This window comes from Oncorhynchus nerka, linkage group LG2, assembly GCF_034236695.1.
Source record: "Oncorhynchus nerka isolate Pitt River linkage group LG2, Oner_Uvic_2.0, whole genome shotgun sequence".
Lineage (NCBI taxonomy): Eukaryota > Metazoa > Chordata > Actinopteri > Salmoniformes > Salmonidae > Oncorhynchus > Oncorhynchus nerka.
In genome coordinates this window covers 46,050,741-46,076,029 of record NC_088397.1, presented here as the reverse complement: position 1 = coordinate 46,076,029, position 25,289 = coordinate 46,050,741, and the positions used below count along the sequence as shown (strand labels likewise).

The 25,289-nt window shown below is 44.8% G+C and overlaps 1 protein-coding gene across 1 annotated transcript; it reads left to right on the top strand.

The window, feature by feature from the left end:
* LOC115136034 (CTTNBP2 N-terminal-like protein) lies at positions 1-25,289 on the top strand. Its single transcript, XM_029671376.2, is given in 6 exon segments — positions 1-116; positions 13,826-13,933; positions 20,228-20,461; positions 20,653-20,760; positions 20,847-21,861; positions 21,864-25,289. Coding segments are annotated over 6 exon segments (1,752 nt in total). The 5' UTR covers positions 1-77; the 3' UTR covers positions 22,112-25,289.

Below are 25,289 nucleotides of genomic sequence, written 5' to 3'. Positions count from 1 at the left end.
TCACATTTGAACTAATTTCTTCCGTATCGGAAACCGAAGACGCTAGACAAGACAATCTTTAACAATTGGCAAAGTTGATGTTGGAGTTTACAAAGGCATTGAAAAGACATATGAAGGTATGTTAATTGTCGAGGATGAACTTTTATACAATTATGAATAGCCAGACACTCGAATCACACACAGCTGTCGTAATACAATTGTTTATTCTTAAATTATTGGATTATCAGCAGTAGCCTATTCAAGAAAATTTAGAGAACTGAAACATACATGAAACATTGTTGCTCATTAACTCAAGTAAATTTAGAGGGGTTTTGTAGGATCTTCAATGTCCAGATAGAGGTTGGCTAATACTATAGAAATATATTATTTATGTGTTGTGCTTGTTTCTCTGTTTTACTTATCCTGATTTGGTAGACATGCTTATAATCAAAGTCTGTCCTTAATTTAGTGATGTGAAACCGGACTATATCATGTGACTGACAAACGTTATAAATTGTCTATTTATTGTCTAGTGTTGTGTTTTCTACCTCTGTCATAAAAATATAACCTCACTCAATAGCATTTTACATTGTAACATTGTTGCAACAAATAGACAAGACTACATGAGTAGTTTAACCACTAGTATCATTGAGACGTTTAGCTAGTATTTCCTGAAGCTGTTAATGTGAGGTCAGGTCATTGAAATTAACCAGGAGGACGTCAATTAATTATAATGGCTTTACAAAAGGGATTTTTTTTTGTAATAGCACTGACATGATACTGAAATTCGAATTATTGCACACAGACATGCATGAGAACACACATTTAGGTAGCTACAGTATGCTACTGACTTTGAAAAGGAATGTCAGTTATTACTTTGTCCTTCAAAATTGATTGTCATTATGGCCAAACAGTTATATTTTTGTTTCATCAGACCAGAGGACATTTCTCCAAAAAGTACGATCTTTGTCCCGATATACAGTTGCATACCGTAGTCTGGCTTTTTTATGGCGGTTTTGGAGCAGTGGCTTCTTCCTTGCTGAGCGGCCTTTCAGGTTATGTCTTGTTTTACTGTGGATATAGATACTTTTGTACCTGTTTCCTCCAGCATCTTCACAAGGTCCTTTGCTGTTGTTCTGGGATTGATTTGCACTTTTCACACTAAAGTACATTCATCTCTAGGCGACAAAATGCGTCTCCTTCCTGAGCGGTATGATGGCTGCGTGGTCCCATGGTGTTTATACTTGCGTACTATTGTTTGTACAGATGAACGTGGTACCTTCAGGTGTTTGGAAATTGCTCCCAAGGATGAACCAGACTTGTGGAGTTCTACAATTGTTTTCTGAGGTCTTGGCTGATTTCTTTTGATTTTCCCATGATGTCAAGCAAAGGGGCACTGAGTTTGAAGGTAGGCCTTGAAATACATCCACAGGTACACCTCCAATTGACTCAAATTATGTCAATTAGCCTATCAGAATCTTCTAAAGCCATAACATTATTTTCTGGAATTTTCCAAACTGTTTAAAGGCTCAGTCAACTTAGTGTATGTAAACTTCTGACCCACTGGAATTGTGATACAGTGTGAAAGTGAAAAAGTGAAATAATCTGTCTGTAAAAAATTGTTGGAAAAATTACTTGTGTCATGCACAAAGCAGATGTCCTAACCAACTTGCCAAAACTATAGTTTGTTAACAAGACATTTGTGGAGTGGTTGAAAAACTAGTTTTAATGACTCCAACCTAACTGTATGTAAACTTTCGACTTCAACTGTAGATAGTGTGGTCTACAGCTTATCATGAGACACTCTACCTCAGGCGAGCAATAGCTTGATACTTCCTTAGATATCGTGCACCAGTTGTTATTTACAAAAATACATAGCCCACTGCCCCTTGTCTTACCAGACGCTGCTGTTCTATCCTGCCGGTACAGAGTATAATCAGCTGTAGCGGAATCATGGCTGAACGACGACTCTTTCAATTGCTCGTATGTTGAAAGTGTCGTCGTTCAGCCATCATTCCGTGAAGAATAAGATATTACAGTTTTGAATGTCACGTTGGTAGTTTAATCTTGCGCATAGGTCATCTATATTATTCTCCAAAGAGAACGTTTGCTAGCAGAATGGAAGGAAGTGTGGGATTATTCGATCTACTACAAGTTCTCACAAGGCATCCTGCACTTTGGGCCCTTTTTCTCCACCTCCTCTTCACGCAAATCACAGATATCTGGGCCTGTTCCCGAGAAAGCAGTATATCGTTCGCGCCGGGCTCGTCAGACTTGTTAAAAGAAAAAAGGATTCTGCCGTCCTGATGTCCAGAAGTTATTTTTGGTCATAAGAGACGGTAGCGGCAAAATTATGTACAAAATAAGTTACAAAAACGCCAATAAGCAAACAAAAAAACACAATCAGTTGGGGACACGTAATTACGTCTGCCTCTCTTCTCCGGGCGCCATCTTCCCCAGCTATCACATTTCGTGGGAACGTTTTATTTGTAGGTTGCAGTGAGGTTCTGAGAATGTTTTACTCTGGATCCTTGAAAGTGTTCCTGGGAGGTTTTATTAAGATCAGTTGTGGCCAATAGGTCGTTTTCAATAAAATGTCACAATACGTTTGATTTGATTGCTGGGGAGGCAAGGAGACCCCCAGAATGTATGTTTTTAAATACCATTCTTACATGCTGCCTTCGCCAGCCACGTGAGTGCGCCATTATGCGCATGTTGATTTTGTCAATCCCCACCAGACGTGATCATGACATGCAGTTTAAAATAACAAAATGAACTGTGAATCATTATATCAATTTCGTGGCAGGTCAAAACACGCATGAATCATTTGTGGACATTTAGCTAATTGGCTGTTGAAAGCTAGTAGTGCTGAGCGATAAACCAACATTTAGGTTATTTTTCATGTTTTAAACAACTAAATTACATTGGTTGAATCATTTTCATTCCATTTTGCATTTAAAAAAAAAAGTGAGGTCAATGCGCACATTTCACAGTTTCTCTTAAGATAAATCAGATCAAGCCTGAACTGTGCAATGTTGTAGGGAGTTTCCAACAGGCCAATATTCCACATAATTTAGCGCATAAAATGTGGTAACTAACTACAATGACAATAATCCATTACGCATCTTTATTTATCCAGTCTGTGTTTCTTTTATGCCTGCTTTGGAAGAAACAAGAATGTGGATTGTGAGGGGAGAACAGCGATTGTGAGAGAGCAGCTGTTGCTTCGCAAAGTATCTCTACTTGAAAATACATGATCAAAGTGATTGATAGTTGGTATTCAGCAGTCATAAAAGTATGCTTTATTTACTTTGAAGAACTACAGTGATCTTGGCAGACTTCATAGGGAGCACCGCTATAGAAATGAGATGATGACTTGGAATGAAATAATCAAGTAATCAAATAAAACTAATGTAATATACTCAACAACTGAAATATTTTGTTAAAGTAAAAAAAAAAGAATAAATTATGGTTAATATCTGATAAGCAGCATTGGTGGTTCTAGCTTGTATGACTCCCTGGGCGAACCCCCCCCTTCATACATTTCCGAGAGCTCCCTTTCGTGTATAAATATCAGCAGCTCAAGCAGGGTCATGGTCTTCGATGGCAAGTCAGGCAAGTTCTTCAGTTCCTGTGCAAGCTCTCTGCCATCCAAGTATGAGTGTTCTTTATAGTGCAGTGTCATATTAAGGGCCTCACACTGTTCTGTTAGCTCCTCATTTGAGAGACTTTCGACAGTTGACAGCACTCTAAACTTCTCTCCCACATTTTCCAATGTGTAAAATCTTTCCTAAAGGGCTGAGGTTGCAGAATCAACAACGATATTGAAAAATGTTTTTTCAGGGCATCACTTGAAAGGCTCATCAAATGATTAGTATGAAAAGTGCCGCGTTGTGGACCTCAGCCTTTTTTGTTGTTGTAGAACGGCCTCTACATTCATACCCTCGCAAATGTCCTTGGTTGGCGTTTGTGCAGTCATAAAGCATGATGCCCTATAGTTGCTGAGTCTTCTCTCTGTCTTTCTGAGAGGACTGACTGCAACATCCACATGCATACTGGGAGACTGCATCAGATTGCTCACATGTTGGATCTGGCTCCAGATGTCATACCACACCAGATGCTGAAGCGGTATGATCCCACCACCTCTGACCAGGACTGGGCCTCAATCTTTATCACAGAGTCTTTGGTTTGATCCCTCACCTCAATCAGTGCCTCTCTCACCGCTTGCTGCCTGATACCTCAGTGGCTCGACACCCTTAACTCTACTCTCACCTTGTCTCAGTCCACATCTTCAAAGGGATGTCCATCAGTTTTTTCAGGATAGCCCATCGCTGTGTGGAGGCTGAGAACAAGGTGTACAGTTTGTGTAAGATGCCAAAGTAACCTGTGGCATCAACATAACTTTTAGCTGCATTAGCCACAACCAGGTTCAATGTGTGAGCCCCACATGGTATAAATAGAGCTCTTGGATTCATTTCCAGGAGTCTGACTTGGACACCTTTGTTTTTGCCTCTCATGTTGGCCCCATTATCAAAAGACTGTTCTCTGCAGTCCTCAAAAGGAATTTGTAGCTCCTCTAATCTTTTGTGAATCAGGGATGCCAAATGTTGGCCCGTGGACTCCTCTGCCTCCAAAACCCCCATAAAATGTTCCTTTATGTGGAACTCCTCCAGTGACACAATTCTAGTCACAACTGACAACTGTTCAGTGTGGCTGACATCTGAGGTGCAATCTAGAATGATAGAGAGGAATTTTTCCAGCTTGACGTCACTCACCATTATTGAAATGACCTTGCTGCTCAACAAATCAATGTGTTCAAATCAATGAGTTCAAAAAGGGACTTGAGGTCCCTTTATGGACACGGTTAAGGTGCTCTTTCATGACCCGATCAAATTGTGCCATCAGTTCAACCTCTTTGAGAAAATGTCCATTTGATGGAGAGTACAGTGTTTCTGTGTGTCCCCTTAGTGCCAGATTTCTAATTGCCAGAGACTGCACAATAACAGTCAGACGTGTCAACACCTCTCTCCATCTTATCCTCTCAGCCTCCATAAGTGCCATCTCATGCTTATCAATTGTTTCCCCTTTTTTAAAAGGAGTGTGAAGTCAGCAAATAACTTGCATGTTTCCAGTCTGTCAGTCCTGAGTTTGCTAAATGTTCTTATAAGAAAAGAGTTTGCAGCAGAAGCAGAAGAGGCTGTTTCTTTCAGAATACACCAACTTCTTCCATCACTCTCATTCCTTGGGAAAACAAAGTTAAGTGGTACCTCACTTCGTCCTCTGCAAACAAGTTGTGTCCTAATTCTGTCAGTCAGAACTGAAACTTAAAAGTTTGCAAAAGGGAAATTATTTATTTTGTTTATGTTACGCAGGGATGCACACAAACACATGTGTGTGTACCCACACACACACAAGTGCGTGTGCCCATAAACACACCTGAAGAATCCTGCTGGGGAGAAGTGGAAGCAAATGGGTCTTAATCCCCATCCTCAGGCTCAGACAACATTTGTGAAGACACCTGGCTGAGGTGGATAGCTCCACATCCCGAGACTCCGAGATAATTTATGAAGAGGCCTGTCTGGCTGAGGAGATAGATGGCTCCTCATCCTGGCCAGTACCAGAGGGTGCTCCAAAATATTTCAGAAGTCCCCCTGAATTTGCATTAACAGTATATGAGTCTGACACCCTAAATACATTTGTTGCCCAATTAAATGTAATTATGCACAATTTATCAAACTGTCACGACTTCCACCGAAGTCGGTTCCTCTCCTTGTTTGGGCGGCATTCGCCACCGGTCTTCTAGCCATCGTCGATCCACTTTTCATTTTCCGTTTGTTTTGTCTTGATTTCCAACACACCTGGTTTTCATTTCCCTCATTTATTGTTGTGTATTTAACCCTCTATTCCCCCCATGTCTTTGTGTGGAATTGTTTGTTGTAAGTGCTTGTGCACATGTTTACTGGTGTGCGTCGGGTTTTGTACCCATGTTGTAGGTTATTTCTTTATGCCGTTGGTTTTGCAACTAAACTGCTCCGGCGATTACCTAGTTCTGCTCTCCTGCATCTGACTTCCCTGCCACCAGTTAAGCATTCTTACAGAATTCGACACCAACATATGGAGTCAGCAGGAGCAGGTGCCCCTGGTATAGGGGTCGAGGAGCACCTCCAGGAGCAAGCGGCGGTGATCCACCATCTCGGCACCGCCATGGACCGCATCGTCCAAACCATGGACCGCTGGGAGAGACAGGGAGTTCCTCCAGTGCTTCCACCAGCACAACCAGGGCCTCCACTACTTGCCTCCTCTTCACCCGGTCCCAGTGGTATTCGTCTCGCCCTTCCCCAGGTGTACGACGGAATGGCTGCACACTGCCAGGGTTTCCTATTGCAGCTAGATCTCTACCCTACAACCGTTCATCCGGCTCCTTCGGGCTGTGAGAGGGTGTCCGCCCTCGTCTCGTGCCTCTCAGGGGAAAGCCCTGGAGTTAGCCAACACCGTGTGGGGAGAAGGAGACGTGGCGCTGGACCATTTAGAGGTGAACATCTCTACCATCTGAGTCAGGGGACGAGGAGTGTCCAGGAGTTCGCCATGGACTTTCGAGCGACAGGGCCCTGATCGACCACTATCACTGCAGTTTGCATGAGGACGTCCGAGGAGGTTCCGTCTCATGCACCATCTGTGGCCGCAGAGGTCACACTGCCGGTCGATGCCGGGTTGGTTCCTCTGGGTATCGAGGCAGCAGGCAGGGCACTGGTGTCACCACAGGTGAGCCGGCACCATTCTCACCCAGAGCCTTCTGTTGCACACATGTTTTTGTATGTAGCTTGTGCGATAAAATCTCCTGGTAGACACTGCACTTCCCAGGGGTCATGTGTATCCCCTGTCACAGGCGGAGACGGCGGCTATGGAAACATATGTCTCCGAATCCCTGCATCAGGGGTACATTCGGTCCTCCACTTCACCCGCCTCCTCGAGTTTCGTTTTTGTGAAGAAGAAGGAGGGAGGTCTGCCCCCGTGCATTGACTATAGAGGTCTAAATCAGATCACGGTGAGGTACAGTTACCCGCTACCTCTCATAGCCACAGTGATTGAATCAATGCATGGGGCGCGCTTCTTCACCAAACTAGATCTCAGGAGCTCTTACAACCTGATGCGTATCCGGAAGGGAGACGAGTGGAAGATGGCTTTTAGTACTACCTCAGGGCATTATGAGTACCTCATCATGCCGTACGGGTTGATGAATGCTCCATCAGTCTTCCAAGCCTTTGTAGACGAGATTTTCAGGGACTGAAAATGCTGGCCCATCCGGATCCCTCTTTGGCGTTCATAGTGGAGGTGGACACATCCAAGGCTGGGATAGGAGCCGTGCTCTCTCAGCGCTCGGGTACACCACAAAAGCTCCGCCCCTGTGCCTTCTTCTCGAGGAAGCTCAGCCCGGCGGAGTGAAACTATGACGTAGGGTACCGGGAGCTGTTGGCTGTCGTCAAGGCTTTGAAGGCGTGGAGACATTGGCTTGAGGGGGCTAAACACCCTTTTTATCATCTGGACTGACCACCGCAATCTGGGGTACATCCGGGCGGCGAGGAGACTTAACCCTCGCCAGGCAAGGTGGGCCATGTTTTTCATCCATTTTGTTTTCACCCATTCGTACAGACCAGGTTCCCAGAATGCTAAGGCAGATGCACTGTCCCGGCTGTATAACACAGAGGAGCGGCCCATGGATCCTACCCCCATACTCCCGGCCTCCTGCCTGGTGGCGCCGGTAGTGTAGGAGATGGACGCGGACATTGAGCAGGCGCTACGTGCAGAGCCCACTCCCCTCTAGTGTCCCGTTGGGTGTCTGTACGTTCCGTCTGCTGTCCGTAACTGGCTGATCTATTGGGCCCACACGTCAACCTCCTCTGGTCATCCAGGCATCGGTCGGACGGTGCGCTGTCTGAGTGGGAAGTATTGGTGGCCCACTTTGGCTAAGGACGTGAAGGTTTATGTTTCCTCCTGCTCGGTGTGCGCCCAGTGTAAGGCCCCTAGGCACCCTGCCCAGAGGTAAGCTACACCCCTTACCCATTCCACAACGGCCATGGTTGCACCTGTCGGTGGATTTCCTTACTGATCTTCCTCCCTCACAGGGTAACACCAAGATCCTGGTTGTTGTGGACCGTTTTTCTAAGTCCTGCCGTCTGCTGCATCTGCCCGGTCTCCCTATGGCCCTACAGACTGCGGAGGCCTTGTTTACACACGTCTTCCGGCACTACGGGGTGCCTGAGGACATAGTGTCTGATCGGGGTACCCAGTTTACTTTGAGGGTCTGGAGGGCGTTCATGGAACGTCTGGAACGTCAGCCTTACCTCGGGTTTTCACCCCGAGAGTAACGGGCAGGTGTAGAGAGTTAACCAGGATGTGGGTAGGTTACTGAGGTCTTATTGCCAGGACCGGCCAGGGGAGTGGGTGGCAGTGGTGCCCTGAGCAGAGATGACACAGAACTCGCTCCGCCACTCCTCAACTAACCTCTCCCCCTTCCAATGCTTACTGGGGTATCAGCTGGTTCTGGCTCCTTGGCATCAGAGTCAGATCGAGGCTCCTGCGGTGGACGACTGGTTCCGGCACGCGGAGGAGACATGGGATGCCGCTCATGTTCACCTTCAGCACGCTGTGCTGTGCCAGAAATCCAGCGCAAACCTTCACCGCAGTGAGGCCCCGTTGTTCGCACCAGCGCCTGCCCTGCCTGGAAGCTGGGTCCGCGGTTTGTGGAGCCATTTAAAGTCATGAGGAGACTGAACGAGGTGAGTTACAGATTACAGCTTCCCCCCGATTACCGTATTTACCCCTTGTTCCATATGTCTCTCTTCAGGCCGGTGGTGGCTGGCCCGCTCCAGGAGTCTGAGGTGCGGTAGGTTCTTCCGCCCCCTCTAGACATCGAGGGGGCCCGGCATACTCCGTTTGGTCCATACTGGATTCGAGGCGTCGGGCGAGGGACCTTCAGTACCTTGTGGACTGGGAGGGGTACGGTCCGGAGGAGAGATGCTGGGTTCCGGTGGAGGACGTGGAGGACGTGTTGGAGGACGTGTTGGACCCTGCGGGAGTTCCACCGTCTCCGTCCGGATCGCCCTGCACATCGCCTCTGGGTCGTCCCCGAGGCCGGGGTGTCGGCGAGCTGCTGGAGCCGCGCGTCAAGGGGGGGGGGGGGGGGTACTGTCACGACTTCCACCAAAGTCGGTTCTAGCCATCGTCGATCCACTTTTCATTTTCCATTTGTTTTGTCTTGTTTTCCTACACACCTGGTTTTCATTTTCCTCATTTTTTCCTCATTCCTCATTTAACCCTCTGTACCCCCATGTCTTTGTGTGAAATTGTTTGTTGTAAGTGCTTGTGCACATGGTTACTGGTGCGCATCGGTTTTTGTACCCATGTTGGTTATTTCTTCATGCCGTTGGTTTTGCAATTAAACTGCTCCGGCTATTACCTAGTTCTGCTCTCCTGCGTCTGACTTCCCTGCCACCAGTTACGCACCCCTTACACAAACTTTCAGAATAGGAACCAAATGAACCATACAACCTCCTTGGCTAATTCTAGTCATAAGACACCCCAAAAGACTCAATATATCACAAAAGATACAAAATATCAGCATAATATATATGTATTTTAAGTTAGCTAACAGCATTGGAAATTCCCCTTACTGAGCTCAGGACCTAGTCAATACAATCACAGAACACCTTTATGATGTCACCTCAATGAAAGTTAACCAAATCAGTAATGTGCTAGTATAAGGGCACAGGGCGAGACCCAGATGCCGACGCAGGAGGCAGATGGTTTGAGTCTCTGATATTTATTCGTATCCAAGGGGCAGGCAAGAGAATGGTCGTGGGCAGGCACAAGATCATAACAAGGTCAGAGTCCAGGAGGTACAGAGTGGCAGGCAGGCTCGAGGTCAGGGCAAGCAGTATGGACACCTGGAAGGGGTGGAGACGAGCACAAGGACAGGTGAAACAGATCAGGGTGTGGCAGCTAGTTAGGTTGTAATCGTTTTGCTGCAGGCTACACACATTATCATGAAGAAACTGTGAAATTATATCCAATGTTATGTAAGCTAGTTGGACAGAAAACGGAATATTGTCGCCCTATGTGGAATAGCATAGCAAGCGACATAGCAACATAGGCTAACAAACATAAGTGTTATACTAGCCTATTTCATTACATGCATAATATTATACTCATAAAGAGATGACATAGCTACATACCTTTATCTTTTGCGCGTTTCTCCTCTTCTTCTTTCCTCTTTTTCCTAAACTTTAAACCTGACGGCTTAGACCTTTTCCTATCCATTTGTGTTGATTTGGCACTCGAGCATCAATACATTACCCATCCCCCAACACTGTCAATCAAGAGTCAAGACGAAACCAATTCACCTTGGTGGTGTGCAGACTGTTTTTATATTATTCTTAACGATTTCACACAAACTAGAAAAAAATGCAACAATATGTCTGTGAAACTGTATATATTCACTGTATTATGAAATAATTGTGGTTTATTTATTTGGTAGCATTTCATAGTGTGACTGATTTTACTAATTGCATTAGTACTGTACAAAGTTAGAGGTGCGCTATTTGATAGATTCCACCACTCCCCCTACCTCGGGCTTCCAGTGGGAAGACCTGAGGTCAACCTACCCCCGTCCCCCTCCCCATCTCATAGTTCTGAGTGGGAGACCTTCCCAGGCAGTAGCCTGCCTAGCTCACAAACTTGAATCAGGGCACACACTCCGACAAGGTTAATTGACCCACAGTCCCACACGGTGACATGATATCATTGACTTGACATGCAAATGAGTGATAGAAAACCAATCGCCTCAAATGTCACCATTCCAAATGTTTTTGTGCGGCCGCCCTGGGCGGCTGCCCATGTCGCCCATATCTAAATCCACCACTGATAAGCAGTAATGGACAGTCAATACCATCATGGGACGTTTCCCTTTAACCTTTTATACTTGTGCCTAAATTGAAGTGTTTCTTAAAGAAGAAAATGAAAAGCATATGTATAACCATGGTAGCAATTGAAAGGGAACAGTTTGGAGATAATGGGGAAATTATTAGACCAAAGGTGAGTACACAACAGTTCACCTGACACAAGATAGAATCCAAACATTACGCTGTTGATTTTCTGGACTTGAGAACATGACTTCAAATAGAACCACGAGGAAACCTGTAGGAGTTGTTACGCTGAAGAACTGAATTTCCCACAGATGAAATTCACATTGTTTCTTAACCTTCTCTGAACTATTTGGGAACATTCCCAATGTCAAACCAGTTGGAGAATGTTCACAGAACATTTCCAAAATTGAAATGAAATGTAACCATGTTTGAACTTTTAGGAAACGCTCTGTTAAAGTAATGAAAAAAAACATTTCCAGAAAGTTGTGAGAAGGTTGTATGCAAAATAACCATAGGACAACCACGCACTCACCAAGCACAAATAAACATATGGTTCTCAGAACAATATGTGCTAGCTGGGTTCAAGTTAAGAAAGCTGACAAATGCATGACAAATCTGGCAACCTACATAAGCTTGAACACACAGAGAGTGAGAGAGACAGAGAACGAGAGATACACAGAGAGACGGAGAGATAGACAGAGAAAGAGACACACACAGAGAGAGAGCCTCAGGTTTAGTTAGAAGTTTGTTATGAGGCTATGTTTGTTTAACGTACCATTACAAGGGGCACATGGCTGACTAGGCTTCAAACAAACAAGGAAAAAAGGATTATAGACGCAGGCATTTCTTTAGGAAGCGGAAATGAATGAGTGTGGGAATATTTAGAATTTTCCCATGCATGCCATCTCTTTTAATAACATTACCCATGCTTTCTATTTGAATAACACATTACTACTGAGCGTATATTCCGTCATACAAGCAGCTGTGAAATGAGAGAGACTGTAAAAGCAGACTGAAGGAAGTGGGGAATTTAATTAGCATGCTAGCAATGTGGTCAGCCAACAAACCAAACCATGAGGGTCTGGAGAGGGAAGAAAACACATTTAAAGATCATAGATCTGCTACACACTACAGTGTGTTCTCGGATCTGGGATGAAACTGCCAGAAAGAACCATAATGTATTAGTGGAATAACTTTAGTGGAATAATAGATTTAGATGAGAGGAAGCAAATATTTTGCTTCCTAATATTATTCTGTTCTATTTCTGCTGCTGTATCTTTTGCTATTGTCCCAGAGCTCAGAAAAATGAATTGAATTGATTCATATCCCATCGTCTAGACATCCGTTCAGATGTTTTAAGTGTCTTGTTATTTGTATGACAGATGCAGGGAGAGCTTAGCCCCCCATGATGCTGTACAGTAGCAGCTCTAATAAAAGCTCCCATCTCATTATGCAACGCTCAGAGCTCCTGCGGCCCCTCCTGATGACTTCATGATGTGGCAACTTCAACTGGGCGACCACAGAGCTCGTATTGGGGAAGGCCTGCTGAATGCTTAGCGGTTGGAGCAGCATGGCTAACAGACTGTAGTGGGTGGATGGGGAACTAACCAGAGCTTTCCAGCTCTGACGAAGGCCTTGAGGCCGATACGTAAAAGCTTAATAAAGAGCAGTGAAAATAGCAAAAGCAGTGTGCCGGTTTCTTATTTTCTGTAATAGCCATGAATAATCCGATATGGGGATGCTGATTGGGGGAGGTACAAGGACATCATAATAGAGTGTAATGCTCACAGGTTTATTTAAAAAAAAATCTGGTCAGGTCACCTGGTCTGGAAACCCTCCTGGCCCTGTTGGTTCATCCGAGTTCAACAGAGCACCCTCTTGATTATTTTGTCAAAATGTATTATTTTTTCTCATATGACAGTCTCTTTCCAACCTACTAATAATATCCCATAGAGTACACCGTGAGTTTTCTACTCTTTAAGGATCCCATCACTTAGTGGGATGCTGTATGAACTACACTGATTCCAAAGCCTGGCCGGCATGTGTTGGCTGGTCAGAATGTGGTTGTATGTTTGAGGTGTGGATACCACAGAGTTATCAACAGACCCAGGGCAGCTGCACTAAGTAATGAGTGCATGGCGCCTACAAAGACACCACAGCAGATCTTAAACATTCTCTACCCTGCCTTTTAACAGAACCACAAACTCTCAAGAGGCCCAACCAAATGTTGGAGGGAGAGAGGATCGCAAAGCACAACTTGTTGAGTCTTGATATGAACAAAGGGGAATGAATGAGGGCAAACAGCTCATTGTCACTTACTTAATATCTTGTCGACAACTTTGTGACAATGTGGATGCAGATTGGGACAGTTTTTTTGAAAGATCTGCTCCCCATATGTTGGCCTGTGTGTGTGTGTGTGTGAGGCATTTGTCTTCACGTGTACGATGTTCACAGGCTCCTCACAAAGACAAATGACCCACGAGATTGAGTGGAAAATCCAGGGATTTTCGCTGTTTACAAAAGCTTTTAGCTTTTATTAATGATCGTCCAGGCTCAGTAGGGCCTGGTAAATGCATCTAGTGTTTTATTAGTGGAGCTATTGGATTAAAATGTTGCCTGATATCCAAGTCTTTGCCAGATTTGTACTACATTTTGCACTGTAAAATATATCTTAAAAATCATAGGTCCACAATGAACCACAGGACTCAAGGATGCTTTAAACTAAGTGCAGTATAGGCCAATCATATCCAAATATCATGTATAAATACACAAAGCAAAAAACGTGTTCACATAACTTCTATTTTGGTATATTATAACAATGAGTAAAGGACACAACTTCCTGCACATTGTATTTACAGTGAACATTAGAATAGAGAATGAATTGTGCCTCTTGTAATGATCCAGCTCCTGTCCCCTGCCCACAGGAGCCCCAGATGAACATGGAGAGCCTGAGCAAGCCAGAGCTGCTGATGCTCTTCAGTGTCCTGGAGGGAGAGCTGGAGGCTCGTGACCTGGTCATCGAGGCCCTCAGGGTAAGAGCTATCCATCGTCTTTCCCCTTGTGTAATTTACAGCCAGGACCCAAAAGGCCATCAATGATGCCACCATTACCCATAATATGAGGTCTGAAGCATAAAGATAAAACTATGATTTATAATTATGTCTGAGGAGTTGTTACCAGGGTTGGGCTCAATTTGTAATTTCAGGTTGAATTCAATTTAAACAATGAATTTGAATTGAATTTGAACTGGCAACACCCCACAGGAAGCAGCATTTTAATTGAAGGAAGTGGAATTGAATTTAAAGTAATTCAAACTCGTTCAACTAAGACATGAAACATGAAAGTCTTATTCATTTGACAAATACTTTATCAAGGATACACCACTTATTAATGCAAAGAATACACATACCATTTCAAATATTTGTTTGATTCAAACTCAGATTTCCTTTGTGTTAGATTGTTCCCTTCAATTACTGCAGTGTTTGATGTAATGCATTCTGGGAAATGTATTCTGATATTTAAAAACAAGGAAATTATGAATTATCATGGACAACCATAGACAACCATAGACAACCCACAACATGATTTTATAATATTTCCAGACCTCTGTAATAATTTTTTATTATTATTAGGAGAATAAGTTTTAAAATGTTTCAACCTTATGCTACATGGTATTGGTACATGATACATGATGTCAAAATAAACATTTATATGGAGATAAATAAGCCATTAGAATTTGATTGAATTAAATTATACTTCCTTTCATTCTAATTCTAATTCTGCTTCCTGTGGTATGTGGCCAATTCAAATTCATTTCTAATGTTAGAATTGACCCCAACCCAGTCAAGTTGTTTGTTGTGCACGCCATTAATCAAACAATGTAACTCGGTAACCGTATTTCTATCCTGTATAAAGCTGCCAATTGAAGTACATAATTTAGCACTGTGAAATATATTATTTGAATAATGATTGAGGATTGATGGGTTATTGTCAAATTTAACCTACCTTGTGTTTGTTTGAAGCACATGCTATTTCCCTGTTGACCAGCCCTACTGTATATAGGATGCCCCGCATCCACGCATGGTGTCCTACAGTGCTACAATCCGGAGGCCGGAAAATATTTGGCAAAAATGTTTAGGGGGTTAGTTGTTTCCCGAAAATCCTGTTACTGAATGCATATCTATAATCCGTAACTCCTTGTCCGTCCATCCAGATTGTATATATGTGGATATCTGTATAGAAACTGTCTGAACTAAACTTTTCTCCAAATCGGCACTGTATAATTCGCTTGTGGTAGACAGTAGTAGGCTATGCGTTATAAAATCCAGACGGATTGACAAGAAGTTACGGATTATAGATATGCATTCAGTGACAGTATTTTCAGAAACAAGAACCCCCCTTAAAATGTTTGATAAATATTTTCAGGGCTCTGCATTGTACCCACCTAGGACACCATGACACAAGCTAACGGGTGGGTCTTCATGTAAAACGGTTGTTAATGAGATGATGATGATATGTCTATGGTGGTAAATAATGCATGTATTGTAGAAATGTCTTTTGAGCTATCATGTTGAAACATTCCTAGTGAAGGACGTTTCCTGGAAAGAGTAGGCCTACATGCTCAGATTGGCCTTTGCCGGTGAGATAGCAGGTTGGGCAGGTAACATGTGTCTAGAGTGGAGCTATACCTGTGTTCAGTGATAGGCATTATACACGACGTGGCCAAAAGTATGTGGACACCCCTGTATTCTGCAATTTCAGCCACACCCGTTGCTGACTGCCATGCAATCTCCATAGACAAACATTTGCAGTAGAATGGCCCGTACTGAAGAGCTCAACGTGGCACCATCATAGGATGCTGCAAGAGCTGCCCCGGTCAACTGCAAGTGCTGTTATTGTGAAGTGGAAACATCTAGGAGCATCAACAACTCAGCCGGGAAGTGGTAGACCGCACAAGCTCACAGAATGGGACCGCCAAGTGCTGAAGCGCGTAACGCATAAAACTCGTCTCTCCTCGGTTGCAACACTCACTACCGAGTTCCAAACGGCCTCTGGAAGCAACGTCAGCATGAGAACTGTTCGTCAGGAGCTTCATGAAATGGGTTTCCATGGCCGAGCAGCCGCACACAAGCCTAAGATCATGCGCAATGCCAAGCATCGGTTGGGTTTGGCGGATGCCAGGAGAACGCTACCTGCCTGAATGCATAGTGTCATCTGTAAAGTTTGTTGGAGGAGGAATAATGGTCTGGGCTGTTTTTCATGGTTCGGGCTAGGCCTCTTAGTACCAATGAAGGGAAATCTTAGCGCTACAGCATACAACAACATTCTAGACAATTTTGTGCTTCCAACTTTGTGGCAACAGTTTGGGGAAGGCCCTTTCCTGTTTCAGCCTGACAATGCCCTCATGCACAAAGCGAGGTCTATACAGAAGTGGTTTGTAGAGATTGGTGTGGAAGAACTTGACTGGCCTGCACAAAGTCCTTACCTCAACCCCATCAAAGACCTTTGGGATGAATTGAAACGCCGACTGCGAGCCAGGCCTAATCGCCCAACATCAGTGCTCTGCAGCAAAGTTCCAATATCTAGTGGCAAGCCTTCCCAGAAGAATGGATGCTGTTATGGCAGCAAAGTGGGGGTACCAACTCCATATTAATGCCCATGATTTTGGAATGAGCAGGTGTCCACATACATAGTTTTTTTTTTATTGCTGAGAATGTCTTTGATTCATCCAAGTGTTTATGTCATCTTCAAGTTTGTACTTTTTTTTTACTGGCCAAGTCATACTGCACCTGTAAATATTGTAAATAAAATCCTCTCACTGAGGTGAACCGTCAGCATCCTGTCGGACTCCTAACTCTCCCCTCCACCGCCTTCGGCTCATGCTTCACAGGAGTCGCGGATGTAAGATAGCCAGGTTAGTGGTCCACAAACTGGGACAGGGGTTTGAGAGCAGAGTTAGCCATTACCCTTACCTAGTGGTACTGTACTGTACACACGGGATGGCTGGAGACGAGACAGACTACCCATTACCTGACCTCTCATGATTTAACCTGACTTTAATTGATAGGATGTCCTTTAGCCAACCAGGGAAAAGCTCTACTTTAGTAGCCACAGTGTACAGCCAAGGTGCTAGCCACTTATGCCAATTCATACTGTCCATGCACCTGGGATGTCAGACTGTCTGGCTGTGGGAAGATTACCCTCCTATCTGTCTGCAGTCTGAGGATTATCTCTGCCTCATAACCCACATATTCCATTCATCCTTTTTAAGGTAGACTCGGGAAGATCACATTCATATACACAATGTGGTTTACAGACAACGACAAAGAACAGAACAACAGCAGCATAATTCAAATCTGCCAAAAATGCTGCAGGCTCATCCTAACGTGTTATGATTTAGTTGCATGTTCGACAAGTCATGTTGAGTTTAAATTGATCACCGTGACTGCTGATTAGTACCAAGTAAAACAAAGTGACCTGAGTGGCACAACAAACTGTATCCAGGTGAACAAACAACAGAAATCAAGGCCCCCTAGATCATTCATGTGTTGTGTCTAGACCACAATCTACACATCTCCTGGGCGCTGGCCATCTAAGGCAAGGCAGTTTAATGCACCGTGCTGAGTGGGTGGAAGATTACTATGTGAGCAGGGAGACTTGGAGTGAACAAATAAACAAAGGCCTTAACTGGAGCGGTCAGGATGTGTGGCTGACTGTGTGTCTTCACTGACACTAAATCCCCCTGATCTGTTAACTCGCTCCTTGGTTGCCTAAGCAGTAGTCTTTCGTGGCCAGCAATGGTTCAGAGATGACCTCAAAACAGTATACACTGGAATATGGAATCTCTTCTAGCAATCACGTGAAAGAAGAGTGCACAGCATTACAACTATGGATGCCATAGTTACTCAAATTGAGAAAGGCTTAGAGGACTATAACAACTTTTCCTCTTTTGGTTTTCAATAGGTGTATGTTTTCATTTCTCACTACAAAACAAAGAACCGTGTGTCAGCTAGCATATGAACTCGCCAATATTTGGAGCGGCAGATGATGTGAACAATTCTTATTGCTCAAGGCGCTCAGAGTCTCTTACTAATTCTGAATCACCCCAGTATGTCATGAGAACTATTGAGTATGTGGCTGAACAGAGCAGCCACAAGCTGCCATTGACGTGGTGCTGTATGTGTGTCACTGTCAGTCACTGGGTGATTTCCTTTTTCCAATGAGTCTAAAGGGTTAAGTTTGTTATTTTCCCCCTTTTTTCTTTTTTTTACTAATTTCTTATAATAGCATGGTTTTCTGGGAAATCAAGTTGGGTTAATATGACAGATATTCCTGTGTTCTGTTTATACAATGTTTGATGATAATGCCTGAAGCTATTCTCACTGTTAACCAGTATCCATCCATGGCTCATCTTACCTGCTTCTCCTTAAGCTGTGGCATGCTGCAGAAAGTTGGAGCCCAGGGATGCCCATATTTGGCACACACTAGTGTGGGAAAATAGGAAGTACACCATTTTAGAATTGGGACCGTTTCGTGCCTGTTATCAGCACCACATTAGCGCAGGAATGAGTGAATAAGCTTTGGTTGACCTGGTTGTTAAACATTAACTACATCAGGAATGTGTTTAATGTCAGGCCTCCTCCTCCTCACACTCCCCCCTTCTCGAAAACACCACTGGAACACAAAACAGCCTCCCTTTGTGCTGCAGTGTGTGTGTGTGTGTGTGTGTGTGTGTGTGTGTGTGTGTGTGTGTGTGTGTGTGTGTGTGTGTGTGTGTGTGTGTGTGTGTGTGTGTGTGTGTGTGTGTGTGTGTGTGCGCGCGCATGTATGCGTGTGTGAGCTGGAAACGTTCGAGGACTGGATGGATGACAACGATTGTCAGAGGAGTTGGCTGTAGCACAAACAGATCTGGGACCAGGCTTGGTGCTTGGTGTGGGGACCATTGCGCTAGACGGTTGTGTTATGATGTGTGAGGCTAAGGAATGTTCCCTCTCTCTCCTGGGTCATACAGGTCAGATACAGGACTGGGGTATTGGGTAATGGCTAATGACTAGCTGTCATGCACCAGACTGTGCCCACTGTGTGTTTCAGAGAAATGTTTCAGGTCTTGCAGGACTCCTGTGCTTTCCTGCCTCTCCTTATTTTCCATCCTTTTTGATCTGCTCTCTCATATCCCAACGGGCCGGCTCAAATAACAGCATGATCGAGACTTCACAGCCTCTGTATCCCGATATCTTTACCGATGGATAGATATTATATATGACATTGGCATTTGTTTTGTTCCTGCCCAGCAGAGACACACCGGACTCTACTTGCTTACCCGACTGCTCAGCCGAACGCACCGTTGGGCGCACAATGCCTGCCTACCAGAACACCAGGTGTTGCAGGAAGGCCAAGAAGGTCATCAGGGGCCACCTGAGCCACGGTCTGTTTTCCCCGCTTCCGTCACTCAGACGTGGGCAGTATAGGAGCATCATGGCAAAAACTGATAGATAGTCTGGCCAATAGTCTCTACCCCCAGACCATCAGGCTACTGAATAGTCCCCACTAGGCAGCTCAGAGGCAAGTTGCTGAAGTCACCATTGTTCCCGCTGCACTGGCAGAGTAAAGGTCTAGTTAGACCTGGCCCAGACACCAGTAGGAGCAGCAGCCACCCTACAAACGCTCTGACTGAAGACAGACAAACATCTGTTGCTTCTTCCTCTCTCTCTCTCTACCGCTCTTTCCTCTTCTGCCTGCTCTCTTCTCCCCCCCCCCCCTCTCTCTCTACTTCTTCCTCCTCTGCCTGCTCTACCTCTTTCCCTCTCACCCTCTCTTTCTCTCTCCTATCTCAATCTTCCTGGTAGGGATGGGAATCCCCACTCCCATAGAACATATGGTTGATGTTTCTCTTGGCATGTTATGTTTGCCGCTGTGGCTGACTTCCTGTTTAGCAGGCAGTGGAAGGAAGATTATTGCAGCAGGCCTGAAGGAAGGGAAAGGGCAGCATGCAGAAACTGAAAAAGACACAGATTATGTCTTTTTCTTTTTTACGTTGCTGGGAAACCAGGTTATACTTGTGCATAGTACATGGATTGTTTATAGTACATGTAGCTGCATAGTACCAGTGACTGTCTGACGATGATATTTGACTTTCTTATATACTTACAAAACGGTCAAATATCTCAGGGACAGAGTCTGTTTATTCAGCTAGAAACCTAAGTGACTGTTAGTAAAAGCAGATTGAACAATAACAATAACCATTCTACACAATATCGCCCGTTTTGACACACATACTGTTCTCTACCCCAGTGTTTCCTCAACCCTCGCCTCCTCTCCTCCCTCAGGCCCAGTGCAGAGACACATATGTGGAGAAGCGCTATGGGAAGTACAACCTGAGCGACCCGTTCCTGGCTCTGCAGAGGGACAGTGAGGCGTTGGGGGGGCAGAGCCCTGGGGTCCACCAGGCTTCAGCCTGCTCTAGCCCCCTGGCTGTGCTCAAGCAGGTGGTCACCCACTGCAGGAGGATGCAGGAGAAGATGCTCGCCCAGCTAGCTGCAGCCGAGAGCAGTCACAAGAGGGTAGGGCTGGGGGTTGTAGCTGGGCCTTAGATTCCAAACCCTCCACTTTTGATTAGATTAAAGATGAACTAAACTAGCTTGCTCCCGAAGGGGTTCTTTTCCACCCGGGAAGTTGTATTTAGTTAGCAGATTATCCTGACCTGGGATCTTATCATTTATGTGTCTCTATCTCCCCCCTGTGGTTGTGTCAGGTCATTGCAGATCTGGAGGAGGAGAGGAGAAGACATGCAGAGGACACCGCTGAGGGCGATGATGTCACTTGCATCCTGGAAAAGGAGAGGGAACGCCTCTTGCAACAGGTAGAGTTAATTTCAATATCTGAGTGATAACTGCTATAGGATTTCGTTTTTACAATTGAACCTATTGTACTCTATTCTGCCTGTAGCTGGAGTTTGAGCGGGGCCAGGTGCGTCGTCTGGAGAAGGAACAGAAGAGGTTCCTGGAGCAGCTGGAGGAGGAGCGGGTGCAGCACAAGCAGCTCTCCTCTGCTCTGGCCAAGGAGTGCAAGTGGGCCAGCCAGCGGGCCCTGGAGGTGGACCACCGCCTGGCTGAGGCAAACCGTAGGCTGGAGAAGGAGCAGGGGGAGATCTTGGCCCTGAGGGCTGAGCTACAGAAGGAGAGGAGGAGGGCCCTGCAGATGGAGGCCAGGGTGGAGGAGCGGCTGGCTGAGTTTGACACGGAGAAGGAGCAGCTCCGCTCTCGGCTCAAGAGGGAGGAGGCCCAGTGCTGCCTGCTGCAGGAGCAGGTGGAGGCGCTGAGGAGAGAGCTTCAGGAAGAGAGGGGAGATGAGGAGGAGGATGAGAGGAGAGACTCTCCTGTGGATATCAGTGGAGGGTCACCACTACTACGACCACCACCAGTGGAGGGGGGTGAAGAGCCTAAAGTCAACGGTCACGACTGCCTCAGGGAGGACGCCCTTCCACACAGACTGGGCCTGGACAACCGGAGTGAGAACAGCAGCCCTGTCCTGCTGTCCCCTGCCCTCCTGAACCAGAGCTTGTCCCCCTGCAGCACGGGGTCTTCCTCCCTCACCTCCTCCCCGTGCTCCTCTCCTCAGCTGGCCAAACGGCTGGCCCTGGCCACCAGTCCCAGCTACCAGTCCTCCTACCAGGCAGGCATCAACCAGCGCTTCCACGCTGCTCGCCACAAGTTCCAGGGCCACACTGATCCAGAGCCACAGCAGGATGGAAGAGGAGGTGGCAGCCTACCCCACTCCCCTAGAGACCTGTCCCCGTCCCCTGAGTGCATCCCCGTCCCTATCCCCAGCCCGGCCAAGCATCTGGCCCGCAGCACCGTCACCCACGTCCTGTCCCGCTTCACAGTCCAGCAGGGGGCCAAACCTCCGCCACCCAACAGCTCTCCCTTCGGCACTGACTACCGTAACCTGGCCCTGACCCCCTCCTCCCGGTCATCCCCAGGGCCTCTGGTGCTGCTCTGCCTCTGGGGGTCTGCTCCCCAACCATCCCCCGAGCAGACAGGGGCAACCCGCCCCCCATCCCCTCTAAGAAGCCTGGCCTGGCCCAGTCTCCAGCGCCATCCATCCCTGGTACCAGAGCCAGCCACTTTCCTGAGCTGTCAGGAAGCTGTGGTCTCACCAGCGGCCAGGAGAATGTTAAAGAGCTGGACATGGTGGTTTCCTCCGTCAGTTAGCCTAGCCTCCTACTGAGTGCTACTAGCGCTGTGTTCTTTTATACCGCTCACACGTTCCTGTGCTGAGGCACGCTGCAAAACACTGTCAAGTTAACTGTATTTATTTTATTTTTGACATGCATTCTGCTTCATTCTTCTTGTAGCACAATATATGTATTTGTATTTATGCATTTTGGGTTTGTTGGTAATATAATATAAGGAGAATAAGCAGTAATGAAGAGTAATGGGCCAACATGCATGTTAGTTGCTGGGTACTTTTCAAAAGTTTGCTAAGAGAAGCATGTAATGTCATGGGACAATCAAATGTTGCTACTTATAATGCAGCTTTTGAATTTGAGCTTGGAAATAAGCATTTCTCTAAATCAAGATTGGGATTTAGCCTAATACTGAACAAAATAAGAGAGCTTATCTTAAACTGCAGAGTTTAATACTGAACCAAGGCCGCTTACAATCACATTATTATAATGTTATATTTCCTAAAATGGCACATGATTATAACATTCCATATCTTCAAGGCTTAATAAGTTGGCAGTATTCTGTGTATATGCAGTATTCTGTGTATGTGCAGAATTCTGTGTATATGCAGTATTATTAATACTACTATGTATTATGTGTAGTGTAACTACTATGAAAATATATTATATTTGCTCTCATACCAATCGTCTGGTCAAACATTTAGAATGTATATTTTTACATGAGCACAATATATCTCTTTTACACCCGCATATTGGTTTGTCAAATACAGTTGAGGTCGGAAGTTTACATACACTTAGGTTGGAGTCATTAAAACTTTTTTTCAACCACTCCACAAATTTCTTGTTAACAATCTATAGTTTTGGCAAGTCAGTTAGGACATCTACTTTGTGCATGACACAAGTAATTTTTCCAACAATTGTTTACAGACAGAATATTTCACTTATAATTCACTGTATCACAATTCCAGTGGGTCAGAAGTTTACATAAACTAAGTTGACTGTGCCTTTAAACAGCTTGGAAAATTCCAGAAAATTATGTCATGGCTTTAGAAGCTTCTGAAAGGCATATTGACATAATTTGAGTCAATTGGAGGTATATCTGTGGATGTATTTCAAGGCCTACCTTCAAACTCAGTGCCTTTTTGCCTGACATCATGGGATGTCAAAAGAAATCAGCCAAGACCTCAGAAAACAATTGTAGACCTCCACAAGTCTGGTTCATCCTTGGGAGCAATTTCCAAATGCTTGAAGGTACCACCATCTGTACAAACAATAGTACGCAGGTATAAACACCATGGGACCACGCAGCCGTCATACAGCTCAGGAAGGAGACGCCTTCTGTCTCCTAGAGAGGAACGTACTTTGGAATGAAAAGTGCAAATCAATCCCAGAACAACAGCAAAAGACCTAGTGAAGATGCTGGAAGAAACAGGTACAAAAGTATCTATATCTACAGAAAACAAGTCCTATATCGACATAACCTGAAAGGCCACTCAGCAATGAAGAAGTCACTGCTCCAAAACCGCCATAAAAAAGCCAGACTACGGTTTGCAACTGCACATGGGGACAAAGATCTTACTTTTTGGAGAAATGTTCTCTGGTCTGATTAAACAAAAATAGAACTGTTTGGCCATAATGACCATCGTTATGTTTGGAGGACAAAGGGGGAGGCTTGCAAGCCGAAGAACACCATCCCAACCGTGAAGCACGAGGGTGGCAGCATCATGTTGTGGGGGTGCTTTTCTGCAGGAGGGACTGGTGCACTTCACAAAATAGATGGCTTCATGAGGGAGGAAAATTATGTGGATATATTGAAGCAACATCTCAAGACACCAGTCAGGAAGTTAAAGCTTGGTCGCAAATGGGTCTTCCATATGGACAATGACCCCAAGCATTCTTACAAAGTTGTGGCAAAATGGCTTCAGGACAACAAAGTCAAGGTATTGGAGTGGCCATCACAAAGTCCTGACCTCAATCCCATAGAACATTTGTGGGCAGAACTAAAAAAGCATGTGAGAGCAAGGAGGCCTACAAACCTGACTCAGTTACACCAGCTCTGTCAGGAGGAATGGGCCAAAATTCACCCAACTTATTGTGAGAAGCTTGTGGAAGGGTACTCGAAACGTTTGACCCAAGTTAAACAATTTAAAGGCAACGCTACTAAATACTAATTGAGTCTATGTAAACTTCTGACCCACTTTGAATGTGATGAAAGAAGTAAAAGCTGAAATAAATAATTCTCTACTATTATTATGACATTTCACATTCTTAAAATAAAGTGGTGATCCTACCTGACCTTAGACCGGGAATTTTTACTCTGATTAAATGTCAGAAATTGTGAAAAAACTGAGTTTAAATGTATTTGGCTAAGGTGTATGTAAACTTCCAACTTCAACTGTATCTACTATACTGCACATATAAATATTTAATTATGTTTTTATATGGTACATTAAATATTGCCTTAGTATATCACTTGGCTATCAGGACTAGTAATCAGCACTGCTGAACGGGGAGAATCTCAATTGCATACTCCTCTCTCCTCGCCTCCTTCTCAAAACCCATTGGAGGCGGTCAGAGAGGAGGGACCTCTGGCTTTCTCATCCAAAGGGTTTTGAGAAGGAGGCGAGGAGAGTGGACGCAAGGAGTAGGCAGTTGAGATTATCCCATTGTTTAGTAAGATAATCAAGTATTATAGTTATAGTATTATAGAGAATTTACTGTCATAGCTGTTTTTGCAATGATGAGGGGGTAGTTGTGTGTGGAGGGAGGGGGGAATATATCATAAAGTATTATATATTAGAAAACTGTATGCTAATATATTTATTATTATCGCTTAGTGATTTCTGCTTGCGTTTGTTGTTCATTTGATTGAATGTGAGAAAAGTCGGAAGAAATCAGTAGTGTGTCAAAGACAGTGAAAAGAGAAAAGGCTCTGCGTGCTGTATTTGGTGCTCCCAAAATCATATTTGACAGATTAATATGTGCTGTATTGCATTGCAAAACCTTTTAGACTTCCATGCATATGATTGAATGTTGATTTGTTTTATACCTTGCTTATCATGTGATTTGTTACTGCATTATCCATGACGGATATAAAAGGAGAACACTCACTTCCTCAACCTTTGCTGCCATCTATTCATACATGTATATCTATTGATCAATTACTCTGACCCGGTAGTTTTAAATATACATTTACAAATCAA